The sequence below is a fragment of the Cydia fagiglandana genome, chromosome Z, assembly GCF_963556715.1.
Source record: "Cydia fagiglandana chromosome Z, ilCydFagi1.1, whole genome shotgun sequence".
NCBI classification, from domain to species: domain Eukaryota; kingdom Metazoa; phylum Arthropoda; class Insecta; order Lepidoptera; family Tortricidae; genus Cydia; species Cydia fagiglandana.
In genome coordinates, this window is record NC_085959.1 from 13,749,106 (window position 1) to 13,775,971 (window position 26,866).

At 37.0% G+C, this 26,866-nt stretch overlaps 3 protein-coding genes and 1 long non-coding RNA gene across 4 annotated transcripts; 1 reads left to right on the forward strand and 3 right to left on the reverse strand.

The window, feature by feature from the left end:
• Window positions 1–641: 641 nt before the first annotated feature.
• Window positions 642–4,508, reverse strand: LOC134678694 (uncharacterized). The gene is made up of 2 exons (XM_063537348.1): window positions 4,117–4,508; window positions 642–1,110 (listed from the first exon to the last, which is right to left on the reverse strand). The coding sequence occupies exons 1-2, from the start codon at window positions 4,217–4,219 to the stop codon at window positions 686–688; spliced, it is 528 nt and encodes a 175-aa protein (XP_063393418.1). The 5' UTR covers window positions 4,220–4,508; the 3' UTR covers window positions 642–685.
• On the reverse strand, window positions 4,335–9,253 carry LOC134679308 (uncharacterized). The gene is made up of 3 exons (XM_063538213.1): window positions 9,010–9,253; window positions 4,449–6,171; window positions 4,335–4,347 (listed from the first exon to the last, which is right to left on the reverse strand). The coding sequence occupies exons 2-3, from the start codon at window positions 6,161–6,163 to the stop codon at window positions 4,335–4,337; spliced, it is 1,728 nt and encodes a 575-aa protein (XP_063394283.1). The 5' UTR covers window positions 6,164–6,171; window positions 9,010–9,253.
• A 1,197-nt stretch (window positions 9,254–10,450) lies between these two features.
• On the forward strand, window positions 10,451–26,665 carry LOC134679473 (nuclear receptor subfamily 2 group E member 1-like). The gene is made up of 8 exons (XM_063538399.1): window positions 10,451–10,512; window positions 20,529–20,656; window positions 20,996–21,111; window positions 23,828–24,268; window positions 24,402–24,560; window positions 24,951–25,340; window positions 25,413–25,562; window positions 25,884–26,665. The coding sequence occupies exons 2-8, from the start codon at window positions 20,532–20,534 to the stop codon at window positions 26,120–26,122; spliced, it is 1,620 nt and encodes a 539-aa protein (XP_063394469.1). The 5' UTR covers window positions 10,451–10,512; window positions 20,529–20,531; the 3' UTR covers window positions 26,123–26,665.
• LOC134679474 (uncharacterized) lies at window positions 15,529–22,480 on the reverse strand. The gene is made up of 3 exons (XR_010100332.1): window positions 21,503–22,480; window positions 20,966–21,086; window positions 15,529–18,571 (listed from the first exon to the last, which is right to left on the reverse strand). It is a non-coding gene; the product is annotated as an uncharacterized LOC134679474 (long non-coding RNA).
• Window positions 26,666–26,866: the final 201 nt, after the last annotated feature.

The following is a 26,866-nucleotide window of genomic DNA, read 5'->3' on the forward strand; positions in this document are numbered from 1 at the left end:
AGTGAATATAGTTACATGGTGGTCCAGCATGAGTTGCGTTCTCGCGCGCGATTCCATACATCTAGCGTGACTTCAAGTATGGACTCACGCGCGAAAACATGCGTGTCTGTGCGTGAAAACATTGAAACTGTACGGTACCCTCGGTGCGCGAGTTAAACGAACTCAGACTTGACCGTTTTTTATGTTCTACTGAGTAATTGTTCTACATAGAGATATATGTTGTCTTTTGTTAGCTATTGGAGAAAGGCAGATACTTTTGACGCGTAGTCTGATCCGCTACTTTTGATGACTGCATCTGCTCAAAGATGAGAGAGACATTCGAGCAACACGGAAGGGACTCGGCATTCTCACTATTTTTCCTCTGCCGAGGTACAAGATCAACGGTGCATGCACACAACTAGCGCGGTGCGTGGACATTTTGGACGCCAAATACCGATATATCCGCACCGCAGGTTCAACGCCATCAAAGACCGATTAAATCGGTCACAGACCACAGAGCAACATAGACCTACGTGCGTATGCATAAAGTTCAATTTCAGTTTTGACACTTCGGTGACGTGGCGTCCGCGTAGCAGGTTTTGTGTTTGACACAACGTCAAAAAGATTAAAGAGATCGAGGTGTGCAATAAAACTATAAACGGAACATTAACTCACGCAATTTAATTAAATACAAGTGACAATTTAGTTAGGACACACACATGTTACAGGCTACCACCTTGAGACATTCAGCGCAGGCGATGCACGGACACCACACTATAATGGCCACGAAGAACAGCAAGAGATCGGACACCTGCTTCCACACATTCAGCAGTTGCAAACAGTACGGATAGAACAATGGACACATATAATACACCCACAAACAAGGTTTTGTTCTTAACGACATTAAGTAGAAATCGCAGGCATATTGGCCTTTTTGCTCTTCGGCGAGTTTTTTATTACGATTGTATCTCTCTCTAATTCTTCTAGTGAGTCTTCTATAACCACGTCTGGTTGTTGCTAATGTTTTCTTTGCTGCCCCCTCCAATTTATGCACCCCCTCCGATTTGTGCCCCGTTGTTTCTTTTTCGTCCTTTTTTGCCTTTTCCTTCCCGGTCTTGTACTGTCTTTTTCCTAAAAACAATAATTGTTATAGTTGTGTAGGAAAGTTTTATGAATTAGGTCCCATTAGGTGGAAATTATGAACCTTAGCTTTTACACTGTTAATGTAGTTAGGGACCAACTAGTATATCTCTCTCTCTCTTATCTCTGTACCTCTATCCTACGAAATCTAGAAAAACACTGTCGGCAATTAACTTCTCACCGGCATTACCTTATGCAATTTTCTTGTATTATGTACCTAGTACCTAGACTTGTAATAAGAACGATTAAAGATTTTATTCCTTATTAACCCTTTTCCAGCCGAATTAATTTTGATGATGCCTAGTGGAGGATTTTGAGGTTTTCCTATAAAATCCGAATATACAGGGTCGTCATTTGTGCGATTTTTGCGAGGTGATTAGGTAGGCCACACTGAACAAGTTTTTCTGTGGGACCAACTCCGAAATCACAAAAAATTTTTTGGCCGTTTCATAGATTTTGGTCGAGTGGATGTCGACGTTTTCTATGGGAAGGTCAATTTATTTTTTGGGATTTCGGGGTTGGTCCCATGACAAAGTTGTTCACACCTATACCTAATCACCTTGCACAATGTGGCTAACGGTCCAAAAATTACCCTGTATTTCTATACTAGCTTCTGCCCGCGATTTCGTCTGCGTGGAATGATGATGTCGGTACTTAACCCTTTATCAGGCGAAGGGATATATTCCTCCCACATCTTATATCGGTCGCCGTAGTCAGGTTTTCACTCCTACAAAATATTTTGTCAATCCTTGAAAATAGTATTTTATGATCTTCATTCACAACACGCTTCTAAACCGCGTAATATATCTTTGGCAGCCGTTTAAATTCACTTGAACTCTAATTTCAGGAAACTACGGAAAAATTCGAACACTTTCCTTAATTTCAATGATGCACTTTCCTTGATTTTCGCAGGCAACCCTATACCATTGTATTTGCAATAAAATTACCATCATTTTGATGTATAATTCAAGCGTCAGACAGATGAGTGGAATTATCGATATAAAATCACCTCTTTCAACACGGCAACCACATCATAGTGACCGGAAAAAGATAGGCAACCTAGTTGATTTATGTTGTACAAGTTGTATACTTTCCATTGAAACTTATTTCGTTCGTCAGACAAATCGGTGAAATTTGCCGAAAAAATATTTTTTCAAAAATTTATTAAAAATAGTCTTGACCATATTTCTTTAGGCAACCCTATTTATTTATGTTCTGGAACATATTTTCTTTCATATTTTCATATTTTCATCCGTCAGACAGATTGGTGATGGTGATATCTGGGATCTCCTACTAATACTTACATCCTGCTGCCGTTGTTAGTTTGTGTCACAAAAAGCTAGTACCGGTATAGAATACCGTGATTGTTTCTAGTTTGGGTTTTAATAAATTTTTAACCTAAATATGCACAAAAGCATAGGTAGGTATACCTACCTACCTAACTACCTATGCTTACCTTAGGTATATTGTATCTATGAAACATAGATTTTAAATTTAGGATAGGTAATACAAAATTACAGTGTGTACTTAAAGCAAATATTTAAACGGTTAGCAGAGGACCTACTAAGTAGAAGTATATTGCTTTGAAATAAAATGAAAATATTAACCATACAAAATAATTTAGCCCGTAATGTAAAGCAACAAAGCAGCACACAATGAGTTGTGACCTTACGTGCTTTTCAAAGTAACTTTCAACGCTGTCATCAAGTCAATGGCGGCGAAAAGGTTAAAAAACTTCTTCTAATAATGACACGGATAAAATTTATATCTAATAATTTAACGCCCGTATTTGATTACTTGTGTACATTGGTGGTTGAATTGTTGCTGCTTTAACCCTTTACCAGGCTAAGGGATATATATTTCCCACATACGGCACTTACAACATGTGTTCTATGTTCGATGCGTAAGAGTGACATTAGATTGTAACTTTTTAAATGTCAGCCTGGTAAAGGGTTAAAACAAACATATTTAAACCGTTCGAGGTAAAAGGAGAGAGGGAAGAGAAGTTTTTGGGTCACCCCACATCTAGCGTCTTTCGAGCGTCGGCGTCTACAACTCTATGCCCGCTGCTCGACGCAACTGCGCAGCGACGTCATTTTCCATAGCGCTGGCCAGATGCCGACGCTCGAAAGACGCTAGATGCTAGACTCTGGAAAAACTTAATGGGCACATAGTTTCATGTTTTCTACCATATGGGACAGGATTGAAAAAAATATAGGTAAGTACTAATTACTACCTTTTTTCATTATGAACAGGGAATATTACTGCAATGTTCTTCCGCCAGAGTGCAGCACTAATGCACCCAGTAAACCATAAAGTAACTTATAAATACAAGGCCTTACACAGTTTTTTGGCAAGATTTCACTGACATTGATTTATCAAGGCGGTTTGTTTACAGGTGGCCTACCGCGAAACGCGAAAAGAGGAATTTCGTTATCTGCCTCTCTATCGATCGAATAAGCAAGTGTGATAGAGAGGCAGAATCCGAATTTTCGATTTTCGTGTTTCGTGAGTACGCTAGTGACGACCTGACGACCCCTACGCAGTTTTGCGTAATATTCCCTATTACACAGACGAGTTAGGTACGAGTAGCTACGAGTATGACGTTATAAGTTATAAATACAAAGTAAGCTTTTTAAATTTTTGAAACGTTGTTTCCCTATCGAAACGAATTATTATAAGTAGACATTGAGATTTTTCTAGCACGAACGAGGCAATGCTAGTGACTTCCTTCCGATATTTAGTTTATTTTTGTTAATTTATTTCCAAATGTGGCCTTTGTATTGCAACTTATTAGATAGGTATCGATAAACTAAATATCGGAAGGAAGTCACTAGCGTTGCCTCGTTCGTGCTAGAAAAATCTCTATGTCTAATTATAACTACGTAATTATCAGTATACCTACTCATAAATAAACAAGACGTTGGTACTAGACGTAGGTAGGTACCTACTCTAAATAAGTCTTGTTTTAAATGTGCAACGGATTAAAAAGCTTACCTTCATCGGACAACAACTTTTGTGTATAGTCATCTTCTTCTGGGTTCTTAAATACTGAAGTAATAAAACTCGAAAGGCCTGTACCTTTGACTTTCTCGCGCATTCTTTTTATCCTCTTTTTCTCTTTGTCCTTTCTACGTTTCTTCTTTGCCTTTTTTTTATCATCAGTTTTGTGTTTCGTACAATACTTTTTCAAACACGCCAAGTAATCCTTTTTTTCAACACATGTGCCTGGTTCACACTCGTCCGGTTTTAAAGGGCGGTATTTCGTCCCAATCTTTTTTGTGTGAGTGCATACTACACACTTATCGCTGTAAAGTAACTGGCCAAACCACCTCTTGAGAAATGTACAATCATCAGGATTAACATTTTCTTCTTGAACAGTAACTTGCTCAGTCTCTTTAAACGGAATGCAGGTACAATTCCCCACACTTCTTGTTTGTTTTTCTTCCTTTTTGATGTATTTATCATAACAATTTTTGAGAAAGACGATTGGTGATAAAATCACCGAACGGCCAAAGGCCAAAGGGTCGGCTCCGACTCGATCAAAAATTCGTTGCCTGGTTCGTTGCAACGTGTTTGCATGGCAGCATGTTTCGCATAATACCGGCTCACCGTCTAGTTGTGTGTCCAACACACTGCTTTTGCCACTGTACGCCGTCACACAGTCTGTTTCATATGGACTCTCTGACTGTGGAACGCTCCTACCTAATGAAAAAGATTGTTGCATGGAAGTCGCTCCACTATCAATATTGACTTTATTTTTATAGAGAACTTTGCGGTTCCCTGCTAATCTACCAGATTGAGATGAAGTTAATGGGCGCCCATCGTTAGTATACATGCGTTTTTCGGCGGTTTGCGGTGACCGGTTGCCGATGTTAAAGTTGAAAGACACTTGCGACCTAATGCCCTTCATCGTACCAGACCCCCGATATGGAGTCATATCGTATACATGATACACGGCTTGCGTTTTAGCATATGGTTTCGGGAATTGTATTTCTCGGTTATTTGATGTCTGCGCTGAGGGAGTTAGTACCGACCGCTCAGTAAATAATGAGCTTGAGAAATTGGTCGATAGTTTGTTGACAGATGAGTCGCATTGAAAAGGCAAACGGAAATGAATGGCGTCCGGATTACTTTTCGCCGATCCGCACGTCCCATGTCTTGATTTGATTTGTAAATTCATGGTATTCGAACTTGGGTTTAGTAGTATCTTTAATTGTAAGGACGGTTTTGAGTCAGCCGAGATTCGATCGGCTTTATCCTTCTTGTTAGTGTTTTGTTTCATATATGCTTTGTTAAATAAACATGTGTCAGAAAAAGACCTCTTCCTAGTGTTTAAGCTGCACTTTGAGTAATCTTTTTTCGGTAATAGAGCAATTGACGTTTTTCCAGAATGTACATGGCTTGATAAATCTTTTAAAAGGTACTGCATACACTTAGCCATGTCTATGTTAGATGACTTCTTTCCAGAATTTACATGGCTTGATAAATTTTTTAAAAGGTACTGCATACACTTAGGCAGGTCTATGTTTGATGCTTCAAGTTGTCTGTTTATTCGTTTTTCTTTCACTTTAGTGGGCACCATTTTATCCTTTATAGAACATGGTGGTAAACTTTGTCTATTACGTGAATATTTTTCTGGTTCCCGATTTATACGCTTACTATCTTTATGCACCTCTGAGTGTAGACATTGAAGTTTGCATTTGGGTTTTTTTTCCAAATTGAATATTTCGCAAGTTTTCGCTTCAGTGGTTTTTCTTATACATTTAGCAACGCGCGTGTGGCTTAAGGTGGGTCGGGTTCGGCGTGGTGCCTCCGACTTAAGCCACGCGGTGAAGGCGCGTTCGTCAACAGACTCTAGACCCGCCTTCTTACATGTCTCAATATAATCATTACAAATGCTAGGTTCACAAAGTTTCAAGTGTCCCAGTCTGAAACTCTCTACAATATTACCAAGTTCTATCAAAGCGCAGGCTTCCTCGAGAAACTTTTTTGCTTGATTCTGATGTTTACAGTACCTTCCAGCCATTAAATCACCGGACATGATTGCTACTGGAAATGAAATATTATCATTAATTTCCTATTCTATTTCACTAGCCTTTGTAATTGAAATAAAAGTAATACATATGTACAATACTTTCTTTTCCATATTTACTTTACCTACCTTACCTACCTATCTGAAATCTACAAAATTAGGATTGTTCATTTTTTTTAGACCCCCATTTTTATTTTATTTTCTGAAAATATAGGTTAATTTAAGATACCAATTTGAATGATTTAGTAATTCGTGGCTCGGTTGAATATTTATAATTTATTGAAAATATGAGATACGACTTCTCGTAAATTACATGTCGTCGGCTGATTAGGATAATGCACAAGCAACAACAAGCATTAAAAAAATAGTTGACAATGTCAATTGATTGTAATGTCACCTGTCGACAATGTCAGTGTCACGTGTTTCTATAAATAACAATCGTCTGGAATGGAAAACTCGTTTATTTTGAATCATTAATTTCAAAATACCTACGCTATAAATTTGAGAAAGCTGATTCCAGAAATCTGCCTAAGTTATATAATATAACTTAGTTTTATTGGAGTATGTATCCATATAGCATCCAACTCCAACCATAACTTGGCTGAAATCAAGGGAGCAAAAATACAAATGTAAGTTACCTACATCATATATATTTTAACTGATTCGATTTGTAAGAAGATTGGATTCATAAAATCGTTACAAGCGTCCATTGCTAAAGGTAGCTTAGCACCCAGTGGGTGCTTTCTACCGGCTTGTCACCATTGTTTGGATATTGTACTACATACTTATACTACGATATTAGGAACATGCCAATTTTGCTAATTATATCCTATTATTTCAGGTCATCGTGATTCCTATTTAGATACAGCTGTGAGATATGTAACTGCACTTGGGCCCAGAACAAAGTTGAGCATTTTGTATTGAAACGAACGTCATATTAATTATTAATCGTCGTAATACTTTACGACCGTAAATAATGCCTGGGAACAGAGTAAATAACAAACCATACACTTCTCTTCTGGATGGTCAACAAGAAGCCATCATTGTCAGATGCTCGTGCAGAACATAATAAACATACATTTAATGTAAAGTTACTATTTTTTTTGGAAACATATATAACATATTTCCCAAATTAATAAAAAAGTAGGTAAACAAAAACATGTTTTATTATTCACAACTCTTTATTAAGTCTTGTCCACCATGATATCAGCAGCTTGAACTGCAACATGTACCTGGAAATTAGAAATTATATCTTTTTAAAGCAGTTTCAGGCTGAATTTTGAGTATGGCTATGTATTCTTGTATATTCCTTCTTTCTAGTAGGCACCATCTCTGTTTAACGGTTTGCCTTTAGATACTCTGGCTACATTACCACAGAAAATAAATAGATACCACGACCCTACCAATAAAGTGAGCTTTTAAATACTTAATTGTAGTAAATTAATATTAATTTTATACTTACATCGACGTGATTCTCACAGCAATACTGTGTGTAACACGTGAAGTAGGTAGGTATTCCAAGTTTAATTCACGGCACCATCTTTCACGTCGTAGGTCTTCGTGGATTCGAACTATTATTTTTGTGAATCATTCCCACACATAGGAACAAGGTTTTTGATATATTATTAAGCAATGAAATCTACTGTTTAGGTATTAATTATAAATCAAATTGTAACAAACAAGCGCAGCGGTTTAACTGAAAAATTTTGTTATGACAATCGATGACAATGATAACTTTGACAATACGTGAGTGACGGATTTATTTACTATGGTTCGATAACTTTTATTATGCACTGACTTTACATTCAGCCCAGGAGAAGGTCAAACTAAGGTCATAAGGATATTTGTTGAAATATCTTCAATCCTCAATTATTATATCGCAGCAAATGTCGGAAACTGTTTAAAAACCTTATATCTCGAAATGGTTTTCGAAATAGAACATTTGAAAAAAAATGAACAATCCTAATTGCTAGGTAAATGAAATGGATGCAATAAATAGCTTTTTCAGTACATATTATGCTCCTATTTTCTGTGTGGTCGAAACGAGTGGCGATAAATTAAATCGACACGAGTTCCTCTTTTTCGCACTTGTATCGTAAATAGCTATTCTATTACACAATAAATTACAATTATTGTAATAAAATTCGAACACCGCGTGGAAGGTAATAATTAATGTGTATTTTCCGAAGTGAGATTCAATAGGAATAACATGTTTTTCATTTATCTCAAATTACTACTCCTAAATAGTAGATAAGATATCAGGGTGTGGATTTTTTTGTGAATTTTTAAAGTGACCATAATTTTTAAAGAACATGAGTTGGATTTTTTTTGTATTTTTATGATAACTGTCATGACTTGGTATATCATCCGTTTACGGCTTGACGTCGAATTCTGGGACACCCTGTATTTAATGGACATCCCAAGAAAAAAATTAAAACTACATGCCAATAGCATGAAACTTGGCATGAATATAATTATAGACGGAGAGCTAGCTACGGAAATAGATTTGCAATTTGTAGAGTCACGAAATTCCTCTAGTTAGTGCGCCATACTATCATTATTAATTAATACGGGCGCCTGGTAGCTGTCACAAGCGGTGCATTCGAACACTTTATAATATATAACCGAGCCACAACACTATCACAACTAGGTATAGTCCGACCGACCGCTTAAATGAGTCCTCCCCCCGTACATACCGCGCAGGCGAGGACTCATTTAAGCGGTCGGTCCATACACTCGTTTCTCGCTGCTCGCCAACTCGTTTCTAGCTCTAATCAGTCCTCGCTCATCGTTCTTGGTAGGACCAGTGCCTTACTTACATCGACGAATTTAATTTTAACATAGGTAATTCTTACCGGAACAACACAAAACAATTTGCGCCCTCTAACCCGTACAATCCACAAAACGGTTAATTTATTTGTCATCAATACTGTGAGGGCATTTTAAAAAGTGGCTTGTTACAGAAGTAATACTGAAAATTGTAATAATCACATGTCACAGAAAATGCACTCTTTATAAATTTTCGACTTACAACGTGTTTAAACCATCAGAAAGTCAAAGGAAAGATTTTGATGATGGCTTGATGAGTAATGACATTAATTTGAAATAAACTGATTTATGTCGAGTCTGATTTAAAAAATACTGACAGCCAGCTGCTCAACTTCCGAAAAGTTTTGTTAACTGTCACTATTTTTATAAAAGTAGGTATAATATTCTACATACATTCTTAAAATGCTAACCAATATTCAAGACTAGAGTCCGTCTAAAAAGAGCTCATTACACCTTTCTTAATTTAGTAGATGGATAGGAACATCACAACGTCATTCTTTGTCTTTGTCACTACAGCTCCATTTCAGGTTCCGGTCTGCAGATCGAACCGAGAGTAACCGAGAGTGTACCGTGTGGCCGCTTGACGATTCGGGTCAGCATCGACAGATATTGGCCGGACAGTCCGTGATATTGGGGCGAAAACTGACAACTTTCAACTGCTAGAGTCTGTGCGGAAAGAGAAGGGTCGAGGAATGTATTAGGCCCCGTACATTTCACGACTCTTCTCTTTCCGAACAGACTAGTGTCGTGTAATGGCTCCTCTACACGATGGGCCAGCGCCGGCCACTCCAAGGGACGCATTTATGCGTTAGAGGGAGCAAGTGATATTGCTATCTCTTAATAGTCGCAGAGGTAGCAGCAGGCCATTGCTGGCTGGGACGGCAGGCCCTTTGATAGGACTAGATAATGCAGGCGAGGCGAACTGGTAATGGGTGGAAAAAGCCCTTATAAGGTAAAAAAAATCTAATAAAGCGAAACGTGACGTATGCAAGGGCCATTGTTAATTTACATCAAAATTGTGTAAAAATAGTTTCTTGTATGTAAATAAATATCCAGAGTGGAAAATGGTGACTACGTTAATACGTAGTCAACATTTGTGCCCACTTTTCTACTCTTTAACTATAACTCAATGCGAAAAAAGTTAGTATTTACACAGCTTTTACAATAATCTAGCTATTTCGCAAGGTCTACCTATTTCGATCATTAATCCTTCGTTCAACGTATTACGTCAGCACGATCAGAAAGCGACATCACATCACTGTGCCCTAGGTATAACCAGTATTTTCAAAGCAGACTAGATAACAGAGTTATTATAGTCCTACAGAATATGAAAGACTAATCGATGAGGACCTGAGTATAACTGAATGGTAAAAGGTGGACCACGCCTACCAGCAAAGGGAAGCCAATGACAATAGTCGCAATGGGGTAAGTGGATGCCCCGCCCACTACCCCGGCCACCCACTTTGAGTCCCTAGTCGGCTCACGGTACATTCGTGTGGAATTCCACCTTCATAGAAGACACCTAATTGGTAAGTTTTTTTTTATAAATGATTAATATTATAACTACCTATATTTCGTTAATTGTATTAATTAATTAAGAGCAAAATGCGAGTTTTATTTTATGTAATTTCGTGTATTTCAACTACTTATCTTTGGTAAGTACTTTATTCATCAAATAAAACTTAAATATTATTTGATTATTTTACGTATAATACCTAAATTTAAAACACAGGGTAGACCACGATTTCTGGAATAAGGCAATGTATTTTAAATTAATTAAAATCGGACCAAGAAGTATCTGCAGCGGATTTCATAGCCCGTGGGCTGCGTGCAGTGCAAGTGTTATTTATACGTCACAATTTCATGCACGTTTGACGTTTAAAATAACACTTGCACTGCGTGGGCTATCTAATCCGCTGCAGACTTTTCTTGGTCTGACTCTATACCTATATTTTACACCAATGTGTCGTTTTACATACCTACTATATTTGAATTATGTATGTATTTTAATTATTTTATACATTTTTTCTCTGCTTACTTCGTTGTCGACGTCCTCCATAAAATCTAGAGATGCAACGAATATTTGTTTGATCGGATACCGGATACCGGATGTTCGGCCTGACCATCAGCCGAATATTCGGTGTCCGGTTGTCGAAGTTCAGCCGGCGGAACTACATATGTAGGTATATATGGTATAGCAAACTTATACACTATGTTTTTTTTCGTTAATTTTAAGGGTGGTAATAACTTTCTCAAAGACACGACTTATTATAATTGACTCCATTTCAGAGATATTATTTTCACCACACCAGCTTGGAAAGGCTTACTTTGCACTTCAATAACTGATAGCAAAGTTGTATTTTATTCACATGTGAGGCAAAGTAATCAAATGCTAATTTTGAGTTGTTTTCTTATGTTTGCTGGTAGGATTGACTTTTAAATGATGATTTTGGATGATAAATATTTAATAACATTCATTTGGATTTGATTTGGTTTGATTTTGTTCGACATTTTACATTTAATATTTGCTTCGGGTTGGTGTGGTGAAAAATGTTGTGTTTCACTCGGGGGCAAATTTTGTTTAACCCTCGTGCTTTGAAACCCTCGCAACGCTCAAGATTCAATTTTTCGAACCACTCGCTTCGATTCAATTCTGGAATCTTTCGCTTGCTCGGGTATCAATATTAGCACGAGCGGTTAAACAACAACTTTGCCCCCTTGTAAAACAAATAACTGTTTTTCTTAACAGACCCCTACGACCGTACCTATACCTACACTTGCTTTAGGGCCTGTTTACACATACTTAATATTAGTGTTTAGTAAGAGCGCGGCGCGCTCATTCTTTCTTCCGTGGTTTAGTAATACGAGTTCAAATTCAAATACATTTGCTACTAAACTTAAGTACTATCTCGGACGATCGATGTTCGAAGTGACATTGATATGTCACAGTTTTAAATTTTATGGTTGAGAATATGGGGAATGCCCGTGTTACAGCCGTGTTTAATTGTACACATGGGTTAACTACCAATACAAAACACGGTGTGTATTTACTTTCAGTACGAGTATAGTCACTATTTTTTTTAAAGCGATTATCAATAAAAAGACGTCAACATTGTTTACCATTTTTCTAATGCTGATTTCTAATGCTCCATAGTTTTTCACTCCAAATAATTGTTATACTTAATAATCAAAAGTCGAGATGCCACGAATATTCGGCAACTATTCAGTATTCGGCCTGCCTATTAGAATCGTCTCGATGTGTAATAGTACTATTAGTAGCTTGTGTTGAAAATGAAATTTTTCCTAAAAATATTTTATTAATTTTAGATCCCAAAAATGTAGATTTAAAAACAGTCTAAAAAGGTATCTCCTGAATACTCTATAGGGGATGTGTTACCCTACAGAGTATTTATGACATACTTACCTAAGAATTTTAACTCCCAATTAAAACCTATTATAATATTTAAAAGTATATTATTAATAGTGAGACTCCACAGTCAGACAAAATGTAGTTTTGTGGAGCATTGTCCTTAACAATAATTTGTAACTTTTTGTATAATAAATAACTAAATAAATAAATAATTTAAAACGGAAGACTTTTTGTGAAGACTTGAAAATAGATTAATCGATCATGTTCGCCACAGTTCAGTGAAAGTAAAGCTTAGTAGCTTTACTTTCACGTTCTACCTATATTATTGTCATATTTTAATATTTTTTTGATCCATGGTTCAAAACACAGAACATATTTTATATAAATAGGTACCGTGGTTCAAAAGTTTGATGGGGGAGACAATTTTTTTTCTAACCTTTCTGAGCGATAATTTCCAAAGATTTGGTATTATCTTTTTTGTTGCGGACTTAGAAACGGATATAATAGTAAATAATATATGTACAGATGTAGTGCCTTTCACCCGAGTTAAACACTCTACTTTTCAATTAATATGCATGTGTTTTTTTTAAACATTACTAAGTATACATTTTTATAGTATTTTTGGTGGTACTTTCAATTAAAAAATTAGGCAAAAGTTATTTATGGAATGGGGAGGCAAATATCAGAATGGAAATTGTTTAATAAATCCATTTATCCCGAAATTTTAATTGCTTATCGTAAAAAAAATTGTACTTAAAATGCTCTATTGCAGAGACGTATCATTTTCTGCACATCTCAAGAACATCAATGACCATTTTTCAGAGCATGAGTAATGAAATATTATTTTCCATCGTATTTTCACGGAAACGTACGAACGTGTCTTGCTATTTCAGTCAGTCTCGCTCGGTAACCTACAAAAAGTACTGAGGTTGACTAAAGTAGCATGACAAATTATACGAACATTTTACTGGAGTCAGTTATGTAACGCTGCCATACATGACCCAAAAATTTTTTATTAATCTAAGAGCTTCATCACATCTGATATTTGAGTAATTCTAAGCATTTCTAGCCTGGGAGGCAAAAAGAAGCGTGCGTCTAGTCGGGGAGGGTGGGGATCTTTAAAAAAAATCTATTCTGATCCTGGTGGCTACAAGGGCAAGTTTGGTATCATTTTCGTATAAACCAAAGACGTATAATTCATTGCTGATATTTGTTTTTTTCAGTTTCATAGTAATTTTACAAGAAAAACGTAAAAAGGTGAAAAATTTGGTTGGAGATTTTTGCTACGCGGAGCCGAAACTACAAAAGATAGAAAGTTTAAATTTGCACGCTAGATTACATTTATAAAGTGTACAAGAAATAAGAAGCGATTTTGAGAAATTCAACCCCTAAGGGGGTTAAAAAGGGGATGAAAGTTTGTATGGGGTTCAAGTTTTATTTTAAGCTAGGAATTTGAAACTTCGTAAAACGATATATTATTAAAATACAAGTAAACTAATTTCAGCGTTTTTGAAAATTCATCCCCTAAGGTGGTGAAAAAGGGGTTGAAAGTATGTATGGATATCAAAAAAAATTTCGAACGCGGGACTTGAATCTTTTTTATTTGGGGATATTATTAAAAGACAGGAAAAGTAGTTTCAGCGTTTTGTAAAATTCATCCCCTAACAGGGTTAAAAAGGGGTTGAAAGTTTGAATCCATTACAAATCCGAGTAGACGCACATTTCTTATTGCCTCCCAGGCTTGAAACGCTTACGCTACGTCTTACGTAGGCGAACAACGCGCGAACGCGGCGCGGCGCGGCGCGGCGAAAGCGGCCGCCGCCGCGCCGCGCCGCGCCGCGCCGCCTGACATTCGCGTGCAAATCGCGCCGCACCGCGTTCGCAACGAGATCGCTTACGTAGGACACTTCTATGGGCATCAAAGGATTGATTTCGCCGCGCCGCGCCGCGCCGCGTTCGCGCGTTGTTCGCCTACGTAAGACGTAGCGTTAGAATTACTCAAGGAACATATGTGATGAAGCTCATAGCTTAATAAAAAATTTTTGGGTCATCTTTATAACTGCCTCCGCTATTTCAGAGAAAATACGACGGATAACAATTATACACTACTTATATCTGGGGGCCGATTTCGATTTTCGATTTCGTGTATTTCGTTCAATAATATCTCCACTACTAGGCATTTAAATTCTACTAATAGAATTGAAAACGAGTTGTCAATACCACTCGATTCTCAATTTCTACCGCTTGTACTTCTAAAAATAGAATTTCTCCCTTTAGTCTGTTCGAGATCCTGAAAGCGGTGAATAATAAAGATACTACTCCTAAAAATACGTGTTATACCTCATTAGATTCGTCATGATGTCTAGAAAAATGTATTCGAAGCGTGTATTAGCACACAAAAAATATCAAAAGTTATAAACAAAAAAAGGGAGGAAAAAGTAGTTATTTTTTATTTCCCCCATATCTCAAAAAATAATAATATTTAAGAAACCAAAATTAATATTATAAAAGAGGAGGATATTTCCAATCAAACATTCCATACTTGCAGAACTGTATCTCCATTATTTATACTTTTTATCCAACGCTGAACACAGCCCTTCGCGCCTAATTTTCGAGAAACGCGCGCGGGTTGAAAAAAGATTACGTAACATTAAATATATATATTAATTGAAAAATTCAAAAAAAATATGGTGCATTTAAAACATGTTATACTTGTAGAAATTTATCTTAAAGTTATTATTTCAACAAGTTAGGCAATTGTTAATGAACAAAATGTTCATGATTGCTAATTAACAATTGCCTAACTTGTTGAAAACATAACTTTAAGATAAATTTCTACAAGTATTACATGTGTTGACATGTTTTAAATAAACCATATTTTTTTTAAGTTTTTCAATGAATATTTAATACCTTTAAAATTATATTTAATGTTACGTAATCGTTTTTTCACGCCGCGCGCGTTTCTCGAAAATGAGGCGCGGAGGGCTGTGTTCAGCATTGAATAAAAAGTATAAATAATGGAGATACAGTTCTGCAAGTATGGACTGTTTGATTGGAAATATCCTTCCCTTTTATAATATTAATTTTGGTTTCTTAAATAGTAATACTTTCTGAGATATTGAGGAAATAAAAAATAACTACTTTTTCCTCCCTTTTTTTTGTTTATAACTTTTGATATTTTTTGGGGGTAATACACACAAAAAATATCAAAAGTCTTCAAATACATTTTTCTGGACATCATGACGAATCTAATGAGGTATCACACGTATTTTTAGGAGTAGTATCTTTATTGTTACCGTTTTCAGGATCTCAAACAGACTAGTTTACCCATTTTCACCACAGATTTTCGAATGACGAAATCGAGCGATCAAAATTCATAAATCCAGCCCCTGTAAGGGTTTCTAGCTAACTACGGGACCCTAAGAATTATGAGATATGTGACATATTTGAGTCGGACGTCGGCGTCGTATGTATATTATCAGTCTTCTATATTTCCTTATCCTTGTAATTCCCAATATGACAAGATCAAATTGATAGCTGCAGATATTAGTCAAGAATCTTATAATCTAGAACGCGATGAAATTGATAAATTTATCCGTATAAGTAGTTTAGTCAGTATATAAGTAGATATAACAGATAATTTTGAGGGAATTTAATACATTAAAGTAGGTACTATTATGACTTCAAAATTCCTAACATCAGTGTACACTCAGCATCTTCATACATACCCACCTGTCTACACTAGGATTCACTGGAGAGTTCATTCGTGACAATTTATGTTACGAAAATTAACTACCTATGTAAATTGTATTGTATTAATTGTACTTAATTTGTACACATATAAATCTATAGCATAAGCTAACACGCTTTCATGTAAAAAATTAAAATAAAATAATTAATTACAGGTGCTTTTAACTATGTAAATTTTTTTTCGATTCACTCATCTAAGTATGTTCCAAAGGTACAGCAACGGACTCGAATCGGCCGTGGAGTTATGTTAGTCTAACTTAAGTACATACTTAAATTTACTTTGATATACATTGACTTCTATATTGCTTCGTAAAGACGAGCCTCACGGACGATACAATGTGAGCCAGTAAATTGGTGCGCAAATCGGCAACTGTAACTACCTACAACAATCTTAGTTTTTGTTAGTTACGACTATAACCTACCTGCCTTTATTTTATACTTTCAGGCACTTTTGGCCTAAAAAAACGTTCAAATCAATCTCATAAAATGTTATTATAGTACCTGCAAAAATTACACAGAATCTCTTTTGCTGTAAGTCGGTAAAAAGTCATCCAAGAAAGCCATGTGTGTATTTGACCTCTCCATAGACTTGCGGCGTTAGGGTCGGGGTTCAACTAATGTCACAGCCGCACAGTCGCCCTTTGACTTCGCCCCGCACGCAACCGAGACCCTTCCTATAATAATAGGTGCACCGATTTAATAACTCCTACAATATGTTTGCTAGAGGAGCCCTAATTGTGGTTGTTACGTTACTAATTGTTGACAGTGTTCGCAGTTTTAATTTACGCGTATTGATAATTATATTAAATACTACACATATTAATTTGCTTGCTTCCCAAGTCCCAGTGCCATTTTTTCAGTTTCAATTTGGAATATTTTTTTCCACAAGAGCTCAAAAGAAAGTGACCTGGGCCCGTTTCTCAAAAGCTTATAACTTGTAGTATGTACAAGTGGAAGTGCCTTTCTAACAAATGCTGTCAAAAAGTGACATCCAGTGCCCTGTTTATCAAAAGCTTGTAACTTGTAAAACAAATGGAAGTCCCTTTCTAACAAAAGCTGTCAAAAAGGGACTTCCACTTGTATTACAAGTTACAAGCGTTTGATAAACAGGGTACACTGATTGTATTACAAGTTACAAGCTTTTGAGAAACGGGCCCCTGTTATCATTGCTCTTAAATGTAGTACATACCATTTTGTTTGCGGTAGGTACAAAAATTCGGTCTCGAATTGACTGATTGGAGGAGACTGTATTATTTCTAGTTTCGAGTAAGTAGGTACCTACAACTTATTTTCGACTCAAAAAATTAGATCATAACTAGTCATAAACGTAAGGAATAGGTACCTATACCTATTAGTTGAACTGTACAGATATTAGACCATACGGAAATCCAACAATCTATCATTTCCTTTATTTTCCGTTATTCACCTGATTTTCGGTCCGCCACGCGTCATATGAATAGATAATTATCTCGAACCTATACTGAACCACCTATCTCTGTCCCAGATCAAGCGGTAATCGACTTTATGTCAATGGGGTTAGAACTTTGACACGGCTTTGATAAGATAGTAGGGTTGTATTTTACCGCAATTCATCACATACGGCGTAATTGTGGGCCAAAGTCACGCTACGCTTACGAAAACATGTTAACATTTTGCTGACAATTAGTTACGAACGATATTCCGATATCGATGCGATTATGACACTAAATACTAACGCGTGACTGGCGCACGCCATATGATATTCCCGAAACCATTGTTATTATTAAAATGCCATGACACAGAAACGGTACCTAATTACCTATCTAATGTGTATAAATAAATATATATAGTTCGTTTTTTTAGCATTAGAAAGAACTTGCAAAAAGGTAAGCAATCTTGACATATCATTTAATTGAAAAACGCTTTTTAAAAATCAGAAACTATTACTTATGAAAGCAGAAGAATATAAATTATCGTATTAGATTCATAATTGTTTTTCAATTAAAAGACACATCAAAATTGTTTACCTTATTTCTAAAGCTAAAAAAGCGAACTATAGGGTCTATAGGACCCATAAAAATTAAAGCACATTTTTTCATAAATATAAAAAAAGAAGTGGGTATTTCATTATGTTAGTAACGGTAGGTAGGTATACAATAAAAGCAAAGGTAAAAAATTTATTATCCAAATTATCTACAAGCACATCATTGGATAGGACTTTAAAAACTTGAAAATATCTTAATGAGTTATTTGACTACCATTTTTGATGTTTTAAGGACATCGACATAACTTTTTTAAGTCTGAGTTTCCCTGCAACACATCTTGCAAAAGAATGAAAATGTATGTACGCACACTTGGCTCGAAAGCGTAATTGGTAAATAATGGCTTAGGCACGTTCCCTCACTTCCCTCAGGAACTCCGTGGGAAATTCGTCATAAGGCACCGGAACTTGAACACGGAAACCACTTCAGGGAGAATACGGGAATATACTGAAACAATAATCAATTTCTTGATCGAAAATTGATAACATTTTATTAAATGTGGTAAAAATCGTCATGTTCGTAGGTTTGTCTATAAGTAAAAGTACGTTGAAGGGTAGGTAGGTAAAGTGTGATTAGAGTCCGTCTATGTCAACTTTATACCGACATGAACAATGTGATTGAGTGTCATTAGAAACGGCATATTTTATTAACAAGCTTTTATTAGGTCGACCTGTATGTAACTAACTATGTAATGGAATCTAAGGTAACTAATTTAACTATCTTCCAAGGATCGTAGCGTCATGAAAATTGGCAGCTGTATGTAGTTCTGATGAAAATACAATAATGTGGTACTGTCGAACTGATCTGATGATGGAGACAGGAGGTGGCTATAGGAGCTCTCGATCTGTATGTAACTAACTATGTAATGGAATCTAAGGTAACTAATTTAACCATCTTCCAATGATCGTAGCGTCGTGAAAATTGGCAGCTGTATGTAGTTCTGATGACAATACAATAATATGGTACTGTCGAACTGATCTGATGATGGAGACAGGAGGTGGCTATAGGAACTCTCGATCTGTATGTAACTATGTAATGGAATCTAAGGTAACTAATTTAACCATCTTCCAATGATCGTAGCGTCGTGAAAATTGGCAGCTGTATGTAGTTCTGATGTCAATACAATAATATGGTACTGTCGAACTGATCTGATGATGGAGACAGGATGTGGCCATAGGAACTCTGTGATGAAACAACGCAACCTAATTGTGTTAGAGGTTTTTAGAATTGCCTCGATAAGTATTAGTTGTCTGTCGTAAGAAAAGTACAGTCAGCGATAAAAGCTTGTACCAAAAATTAAATTTTTGCCAAATACTTATTTCATAGAAATTTGACATTGATGGCTGACAGTCATGGCTACACTTTGTCCTTGCAATTGCCTTTCACTATGCATACAGAGTGAACTTGGTCTGACTCTGTTCGTGTCATCTGTCAAAATCTTCATTTATACCTAACTACTTACTTATTTAAATAGCTTTCAACTTTGAGTAGGTATAAAGTGCATGTTGAACTATCAAATTCTCGTTCACCGTATTAAACAACGAACACACGTAAGCACTTTTTAATATTTCAGCTCCTAATGTCGCATCTGACGGCATATTTGAATAATCAATCGACTATCAATACCCCGTGTGACGAGGCAATATCTTTTCAAAATTATCCTTTCCTTGCCGTCATCACGTTTGCGGATAATTTGATTGAGCTATTGTGGTGAAAATGTGGTGTTAGGTATGCGCATAATACTGGGGTTTTTAATTTTGGGTGATTACCTACTATCATTACATGTAAATAGGGAAACATTTTATAAAAAATATTTTTATGCATATTACTTTAATGTTCCGTGTTTATCGTTCGTTAAAAATTAACAGGCGAAGTGCGAGTCAGACTCGCGTTCCAAGGGTTCCGCACATTAAGTCCGACTCACGCTTGACTGCACATTTCTAATAGGTTTTCCTGCCATCTATAGGTAAAGAACTTTTTTGTGTAAGTAGTTTATTCCAAATTTTTGAGCCAGTATTTTCGGAGATAAAGGGGGGAATGGTAATTTTTTTGGCTTTTTTATTCTATATATCAAGAGACAAGTAAAAGTTCCGACGGAAGGACAAGGTACAGTACTTAAAATGTGCCTATTCGCTCCCCAATGGCTGCTTTTGTGCTCTAACTATCACAATCTTGTTCAAGTGTTACAACATGATATCAACGTTATTCGAATTTCGGAGCGAATTAGGCACATTTTACGGAGCGGGTTATTGAATTTCGGAGCGAATTAGGCACATTTTACGGAGCGGGGGTAATATTTTATTTCATCCTTTTTGTAGTCGGCTTTAGTATTATAGCAAATGACAGTCATGTTCATACGCTATGCTTGTATTGAATTGAGATTAACATTTAACAATATAGACAGGTGATGATGGACGGGAGCAGTAAGCCAGAGGCGATGTGCCGCGTGTGTGGCGATAAGGCTTCAGGAAAGCACTACGGAGTACCGTCCTGCGACGGGTGCAGGGGCTTCTTCAAACGAAGCATACGACGGTATACAACCATTTGCCTTATATCTCCGATTGACGCTGTGCAATCAAATATTAACATCAATAAAAGGACGAAGACCATGACCATCGTGTTGACTGACTATTTATTTAACTGTACATGACGTGCCATATGTAAGACTTATCTATGATCATATTTCTATAATTATGATAACAACGCCCGACAACAAATTATAAATTTCCTGCAATCCCGAAACAAAATGACAACCGGTTAAATTAATTACATTAAATAATTAAAAGTTTGCCACACATACATGATCTCTAAGTGGCTCATTGTAAGAATTTTCAGTGTCACCTGTGTATATTTAAATTTTGTCGCCTGCAGAAACTTAGACTACGTGTGTAAAGAGAGTGGGCGCTGTATTGTGGACGTCACCCGTCGGAACCAGTGCCAGGCTTGCCGCTTCTCCAAGTGCCTGCGGGTTAACATGAAAAAAGACGGTAGGTCGGTCTCCTGCTTTTAATGGTTTCTGAATACATAGCTATCCTATTAGAAAACAGTGCTATGCCACTGGCGCTCCTGAAGACCTGATCACCCTTAGCGACGAGGCCATCAAGTGGCTGACTGGCCTTAAATTATATTAATAAGTGGTCTCTGTCTGTATTCTCTAATGTCGAAGGTTGAAGGACATTTATCTAGCTTCGTAAAACATTCGCGGGTAACTATGGGGGCAGGGGGCCGATTTTTGAATTTCGATCACTCGACAATCGGTGGAAAACGGAGAAATGCTAATTTTAAAAAATTCGAGCGATTGAAATTTGGAATGTAGTAGTATTGACCACTCGATTTCAATTCCATTAGTAGAATTTAGTATTTTTAGCAGGTCATTACCTATTTCCTTATATTATTTCTTAAAACACTTCTTGATTCCATTGCTGACCACTTGACGCAAAGAGGGTAGGCAAGCAAAAAACGATGCAACAGCCAATATTGCCATTGTCTCGGAGACACAAACCATCTTCGAATTCCAAATCGACAACTTCTGAGTATTGCCTATTTTCTCAAAGTATAAGTTGCTGAATATAAACTTTGCAAGTAACTCGGAAGCAGTTTAAGGTTTTATTAACTCCTCATTCATCATCAATGGGTAGGTAAGTATATAATATTACACTTTTATAAAAACATTGATAAACACAATAAATTTAATTTAAAGAATATGCTCTCATGCCAAATTACAGTTTTGACATTCTGTTTTTATTTTAAGGCGACGTATAGGTACCAAAAAGTATGTTTGGGTATAGAGAGCCTATTTTGAAAACACCATTCTCTGTTTGCTCTGGTTTGCTCCCGAACCGAACCCCGAAACTACATAACTCTAGAGTTTTTGATAACAGATAGTAGGGGAGCCGACGATGCTAAATGTGTAGTTACTCGAGCGTCGTAAGAATCGAAATATTATATTAGATAATAAGAAAAAATATATATATAGTTTTTTTTTTCAGGGAACAGGAAAGCGTCTACATTTTTTTTATTAATTTTCGGGTGGTTGGTGGAGGGTTAAAAAATCGTGAAGCAGTTTGTGGATTTTGTCGTTTTTGTCCAAGTAATGCTATATTTTTTCTATAACTTAATGTAACACTTATTTGTAGGCATTTTCTTAATCTGACGAACACAAGATTGACGCCTAATTTTTTTACATTGTAACCGTCAGATTAAACGCGTACAAATAATTATCAGATTTAGTACGAGTAATAGCACAATTATAGCGTTAATTTGGACTAGTATGACCAAATCCACAATCTGCTTAACAATTTGTTGAACCTCCCACCAAGCAATAGCTCTACATAGGCGGGTAAAAGGGGTAAAGGTAGAGACTACACGGGGGGGGGGGGGGGTACTATAATAGATACAAGTGCATTTTTTGCTTCATTTCTTGTAGGCGAATTATAAAAGATACTTATTTGCTATAAGACTTCAAGTAAAGGAAGCCGGTGTTGCTCGAGGGTATAAGATATCAAACAAAAAACTTTACCTGTACACCGACCAACTAGTTCTACCAAGTATAACTCCCTAGGGAGTTATAGCTTTTCATTTCACGACCCATAACTCCCGCGGGAACAATATAGGCCTTTGTCCTACAGTATACCTGCATGAAATAAGATCTTTATCGAGCAAGTGTGATGAAAACGATATTAAACTATTAGTGCCAGATTTCCCTGTTTCTTAGTTGACGAATGCTTGTTCCCGATGTATATTCGATCGCGCATGACAGCAATCAATAGTGAACATGGCCGAGCCCTTGTCTCAATAAAGTATTTATCCAGCGCCTCCTCCGAGCATGTCTTTTCCATTAGGAAACATTCGAGTATTTGCGGTACACGAGAGGCGATAAGTGGCGAGGAAAAATCGCGAGGGCATTTCGCCGTCCCCGTTCCCTTTTAAAACGCTCAATCAATTCCATAACAGATGCCATTAACTATGAGAATATATGTTGATGAAGTGTTGGTCATGTAGGTATGTACTTAATTCCGACTTAGTGTTAAGGAAAAAGGGGTCTTGTGAGTGACGGTTTTGTAATTCTATAAAAATGTTCAATTGTAAGTTATTACAAGCAATTATATATATGTACTTAAATACGTACCTATCCGTTTTTGAAAGGAATAACAGAACTATACTTAAACCATCCTAACATCTCTGTGCGCATAAGGATTTAGACAATTTTAGTCGCGCCTACGAAACCTTAACATGACCTTAAAGTACGGATGATGTGCCAAAACAACAAATAGCGCAAATCTTGACCTGTTATGAGGGTTCATAAATATTTACTTAGCCGTCGCCCGCAGCCGCCATTCGCACCCATATTTATTTACATATCAAATCGAACCCCTCGCTGTCGCTTCCTAGCCCGCCATTTTAACTTTTCTTCCCTAATGTGCTGTTGTTTGCCAACCACTTGCAACGTTATACGTTTATTCAAACGTTAATAAGATTGCTTTCGTCACTTCCGAGGGCTGTTAGTGGCGACAAGCAATTATCCCTTTTAATTGATTCGTATAAGCCTGCCGTTATTTAACACAAACCGTTTTGTGTTATTTTTAGTAGGAGAGAAAATGAGAACAAATGTATGCTAGCTGAACAACAAAACCTAGCTGTACTCGTAACATGCAGATGCACTCAGGAGGTACCTACTAGACACAATTTTTTTTAATGTAACAGCTGTGCAGCACGAGCGCGCGCCCCGGCCGGTCGCCACCCAACACCAGCTGACCCTACATAAGCTAGGATACAACTTCGGTCGCCAGACGAACTTCTTTCCCCCTTCCACCCCCCTAACTCTCGCTTCCTTACCGCAACTGAACACTTATAGCAGCGTTACCCCTGCGCCGCCCGACCTTGCCATGCCCACTTCGTTTTTAGACGCATCCTTTCAAGATTTCTCGAGACTTCCTGAAGCGATACCGTCCGAACTTCCGCAGTTAAGTCCGTTCTTTAGCACTCAACCCAGCTCACTGAGCTCTTTAAATCCGTTCAAAATTCCGCTTTTCCCGAGTCAGTTGCATTACCCTATCCCGCATAGTGGTTATTTCCCTGCAAACATATTCTATCCTCCGGTAATCTCAACCGAAAGATCGATGACGCCTCCGGGATCTACCAATAGTAAGTGTACCGAACGTTACATAAATCATAATTTATAATATCTATCCAAATAAATTTAAAGTCTCACGACCTTAATGAAATGGATATGGACGATTCGGTAGTTTTTAACCTCGTATTTTATGTTTTTTTGCAGACCATGAGATTAATTCTCCTAAATTTAAAACATCCTTACCGAATCCAACCTCAGAAAAGCCGGACTCACAACTACCGGACAAAATCAAGGAAGATGAAGTCTCAAGTTCGGAAGAAGCATTTAAATCAAATCGATTCTTGGCGAATGTCGACAAGGAAGGTATATATTTGTAACACATGTTTTTGTAATTCAGATTATTGTTATATTAAATAACCAGAATTGCCTAGTCTTTGAGATGTTTCTTCAACTTTTATTTCTTACTTTGTACTGATAAGTGCAATGCGAATGGGATCCCATGCCATAAGTATACGCTCTGCGAGTTAACATTTAACAATTTATTAATAATAAATAGGTAAATTGTTTTGTAAGTGTTTTTATATTTTACTTTTATATTCATATTATAAAAACCCTAGCCTAAGAAAAATGATGAATAAAGCCAATAGGTAGGTATACATATTTATAACTTATGCGTTAAGTGCGTGTCTTTGTATATCTATTATCATATTAGATAACCACTATTTGTCTAAACTAGATAAATATCTATCCTAGATACCAGGAACCCGGCCCCATGTTCCCCGAACAACTGCGAGCCTCCGGTGATCCATGTCGTATCAAAACTAGGAGAAACCCGCGTGCACCTAGACTCCACTAGAGCAGAGAACATTTCAGTGGAACGTATTATAAAAGAACAAGAGAAGTGTGCACGGCAAGAGAGTAAAGTTCAGAAGTCGAGGATCCATCTCGATAGTAGCCTAACTTTGTCAGGAGAACAGATCCACGATCCGGCAGCGAAGCTGCTTGTAGCCTCAATCAAATGGCTCCATGGAGTGCCATCGTTTACGCAACTTAAGACTTCGGAGCAAATTCCTCTGTTACACCATAATTGGCGAGAACTCTTTCTTATCGCAGCTGCACAGTACTCCTACTACTTCGATGAGGGTATGAGATTGCACATTACTAGTACAAGATAAAAAGAAGAATATTGTTACTTACCTACACTCTTTTTTACAGAAGATATGCATTTACCAACACATGCTACAAGAACGGCCAACCCAAAAGCGGAGTTCAAAAAACTAACAGCCCTTATAAAAAGAATAGCCCAGTGCAGATTAGATAAATCAGAATACGACTGGTTAAAATCGGCGCTGCTATATAGAAACGGTAAGTAACTTAATAAGAAGACGGAATTTGAGGAATTCCCAGCCATTAGGCTTTTACAGTGGATAAGTAGGTAAGTCCCAGCAGTGGGACACCAAAGTAGGCTAGGAAAAAATAAATAAATAAATAAGTAGGTAAGTATAACCACAGATTAATAAATAGTCTAGTCGTGGTATAACCTATTTTTATTAGGCAATCTCTTAGCTTAACGCTCACATAAAAAAGTGTAAGCGATGACTTGATATCGAAGGATGCCTAGAATTACAATTAAAATTGACAACTGATGCTATGGGTTGCAAGGATTGAATGCAGCAATGTTTCCAGATTGCGTCGAGGGCCCCACCTCGTCGCAGCTGGAGCTTCTGCAAGACCACACGTTGCTGCTACTGCAGGGCCACTGCGCCAGGAAGGACTCCGCCCGCTTCGGCCGGCTGATGCTGTTGCTGCCCAGCATATGCTGCCTGTCCAACCACGGCTTCCTTGAAGACCTACTCTTCCCTGACACGTCCACTGACGCTATTCACTCTACTCTTACTCGTATTCTAATGTACACGTCAATATAATAGTGCTACTTATTTGGTATGCAACCATTTTGGTTTACTGTAAATAACTATTGGATCTATGTTTATTGTGATTTATTTTCGCAATCAAAGGGTAATTTTGTAAATATAAGAAGTAGGTATGAAAAGGCCCTAAAAGTGTTGACAGAGATTCGATTGTTAAACTGATTTCGAATAAGTCTACTGGTCGAGTAAACCTTCTTACTAAGTAAAAACTCCCGGAGTTTTGTACAGCCAGAAACGTGAAATATGTTAAGGTCTCTAAGGGCGCGGCCACATTGGCGGTTTGCGAGCACGCTCTCGGCGATATCGCTGCGCGCTCGCCTCGCTTTCTACTCGCTCGCAAATCGCCAGTGTGGCCGCACCCTAAGGGCTCTAGATAAACGTTACGAGGATTAGGGACTTAGTTTTATATTAATTTTGCAGTAAGTAAGCTCAATCGAAATGCGTGATTGTTTTTTTCTAGTCAATATTCAAAAAACATGTTCTAGTTAAGTATGTAATACATAAGGACAACCTATTACTTCAATATATTTATTAAATCATTATGCTAAGTCATACTTTACCCACCCCTTTACAATCAATAACCTACAATAATAATACTCTGTCAAATTAAATCGTGATTATATTTATTATTAAAATAATACCTACGTACTTCAGTATCTACTAGTTGCTAGCTGAAGTACCTACTCTTCTTCAAATGCTATAAAATTAATTTACTTACAGTACATATGGTCCTACTTTAGC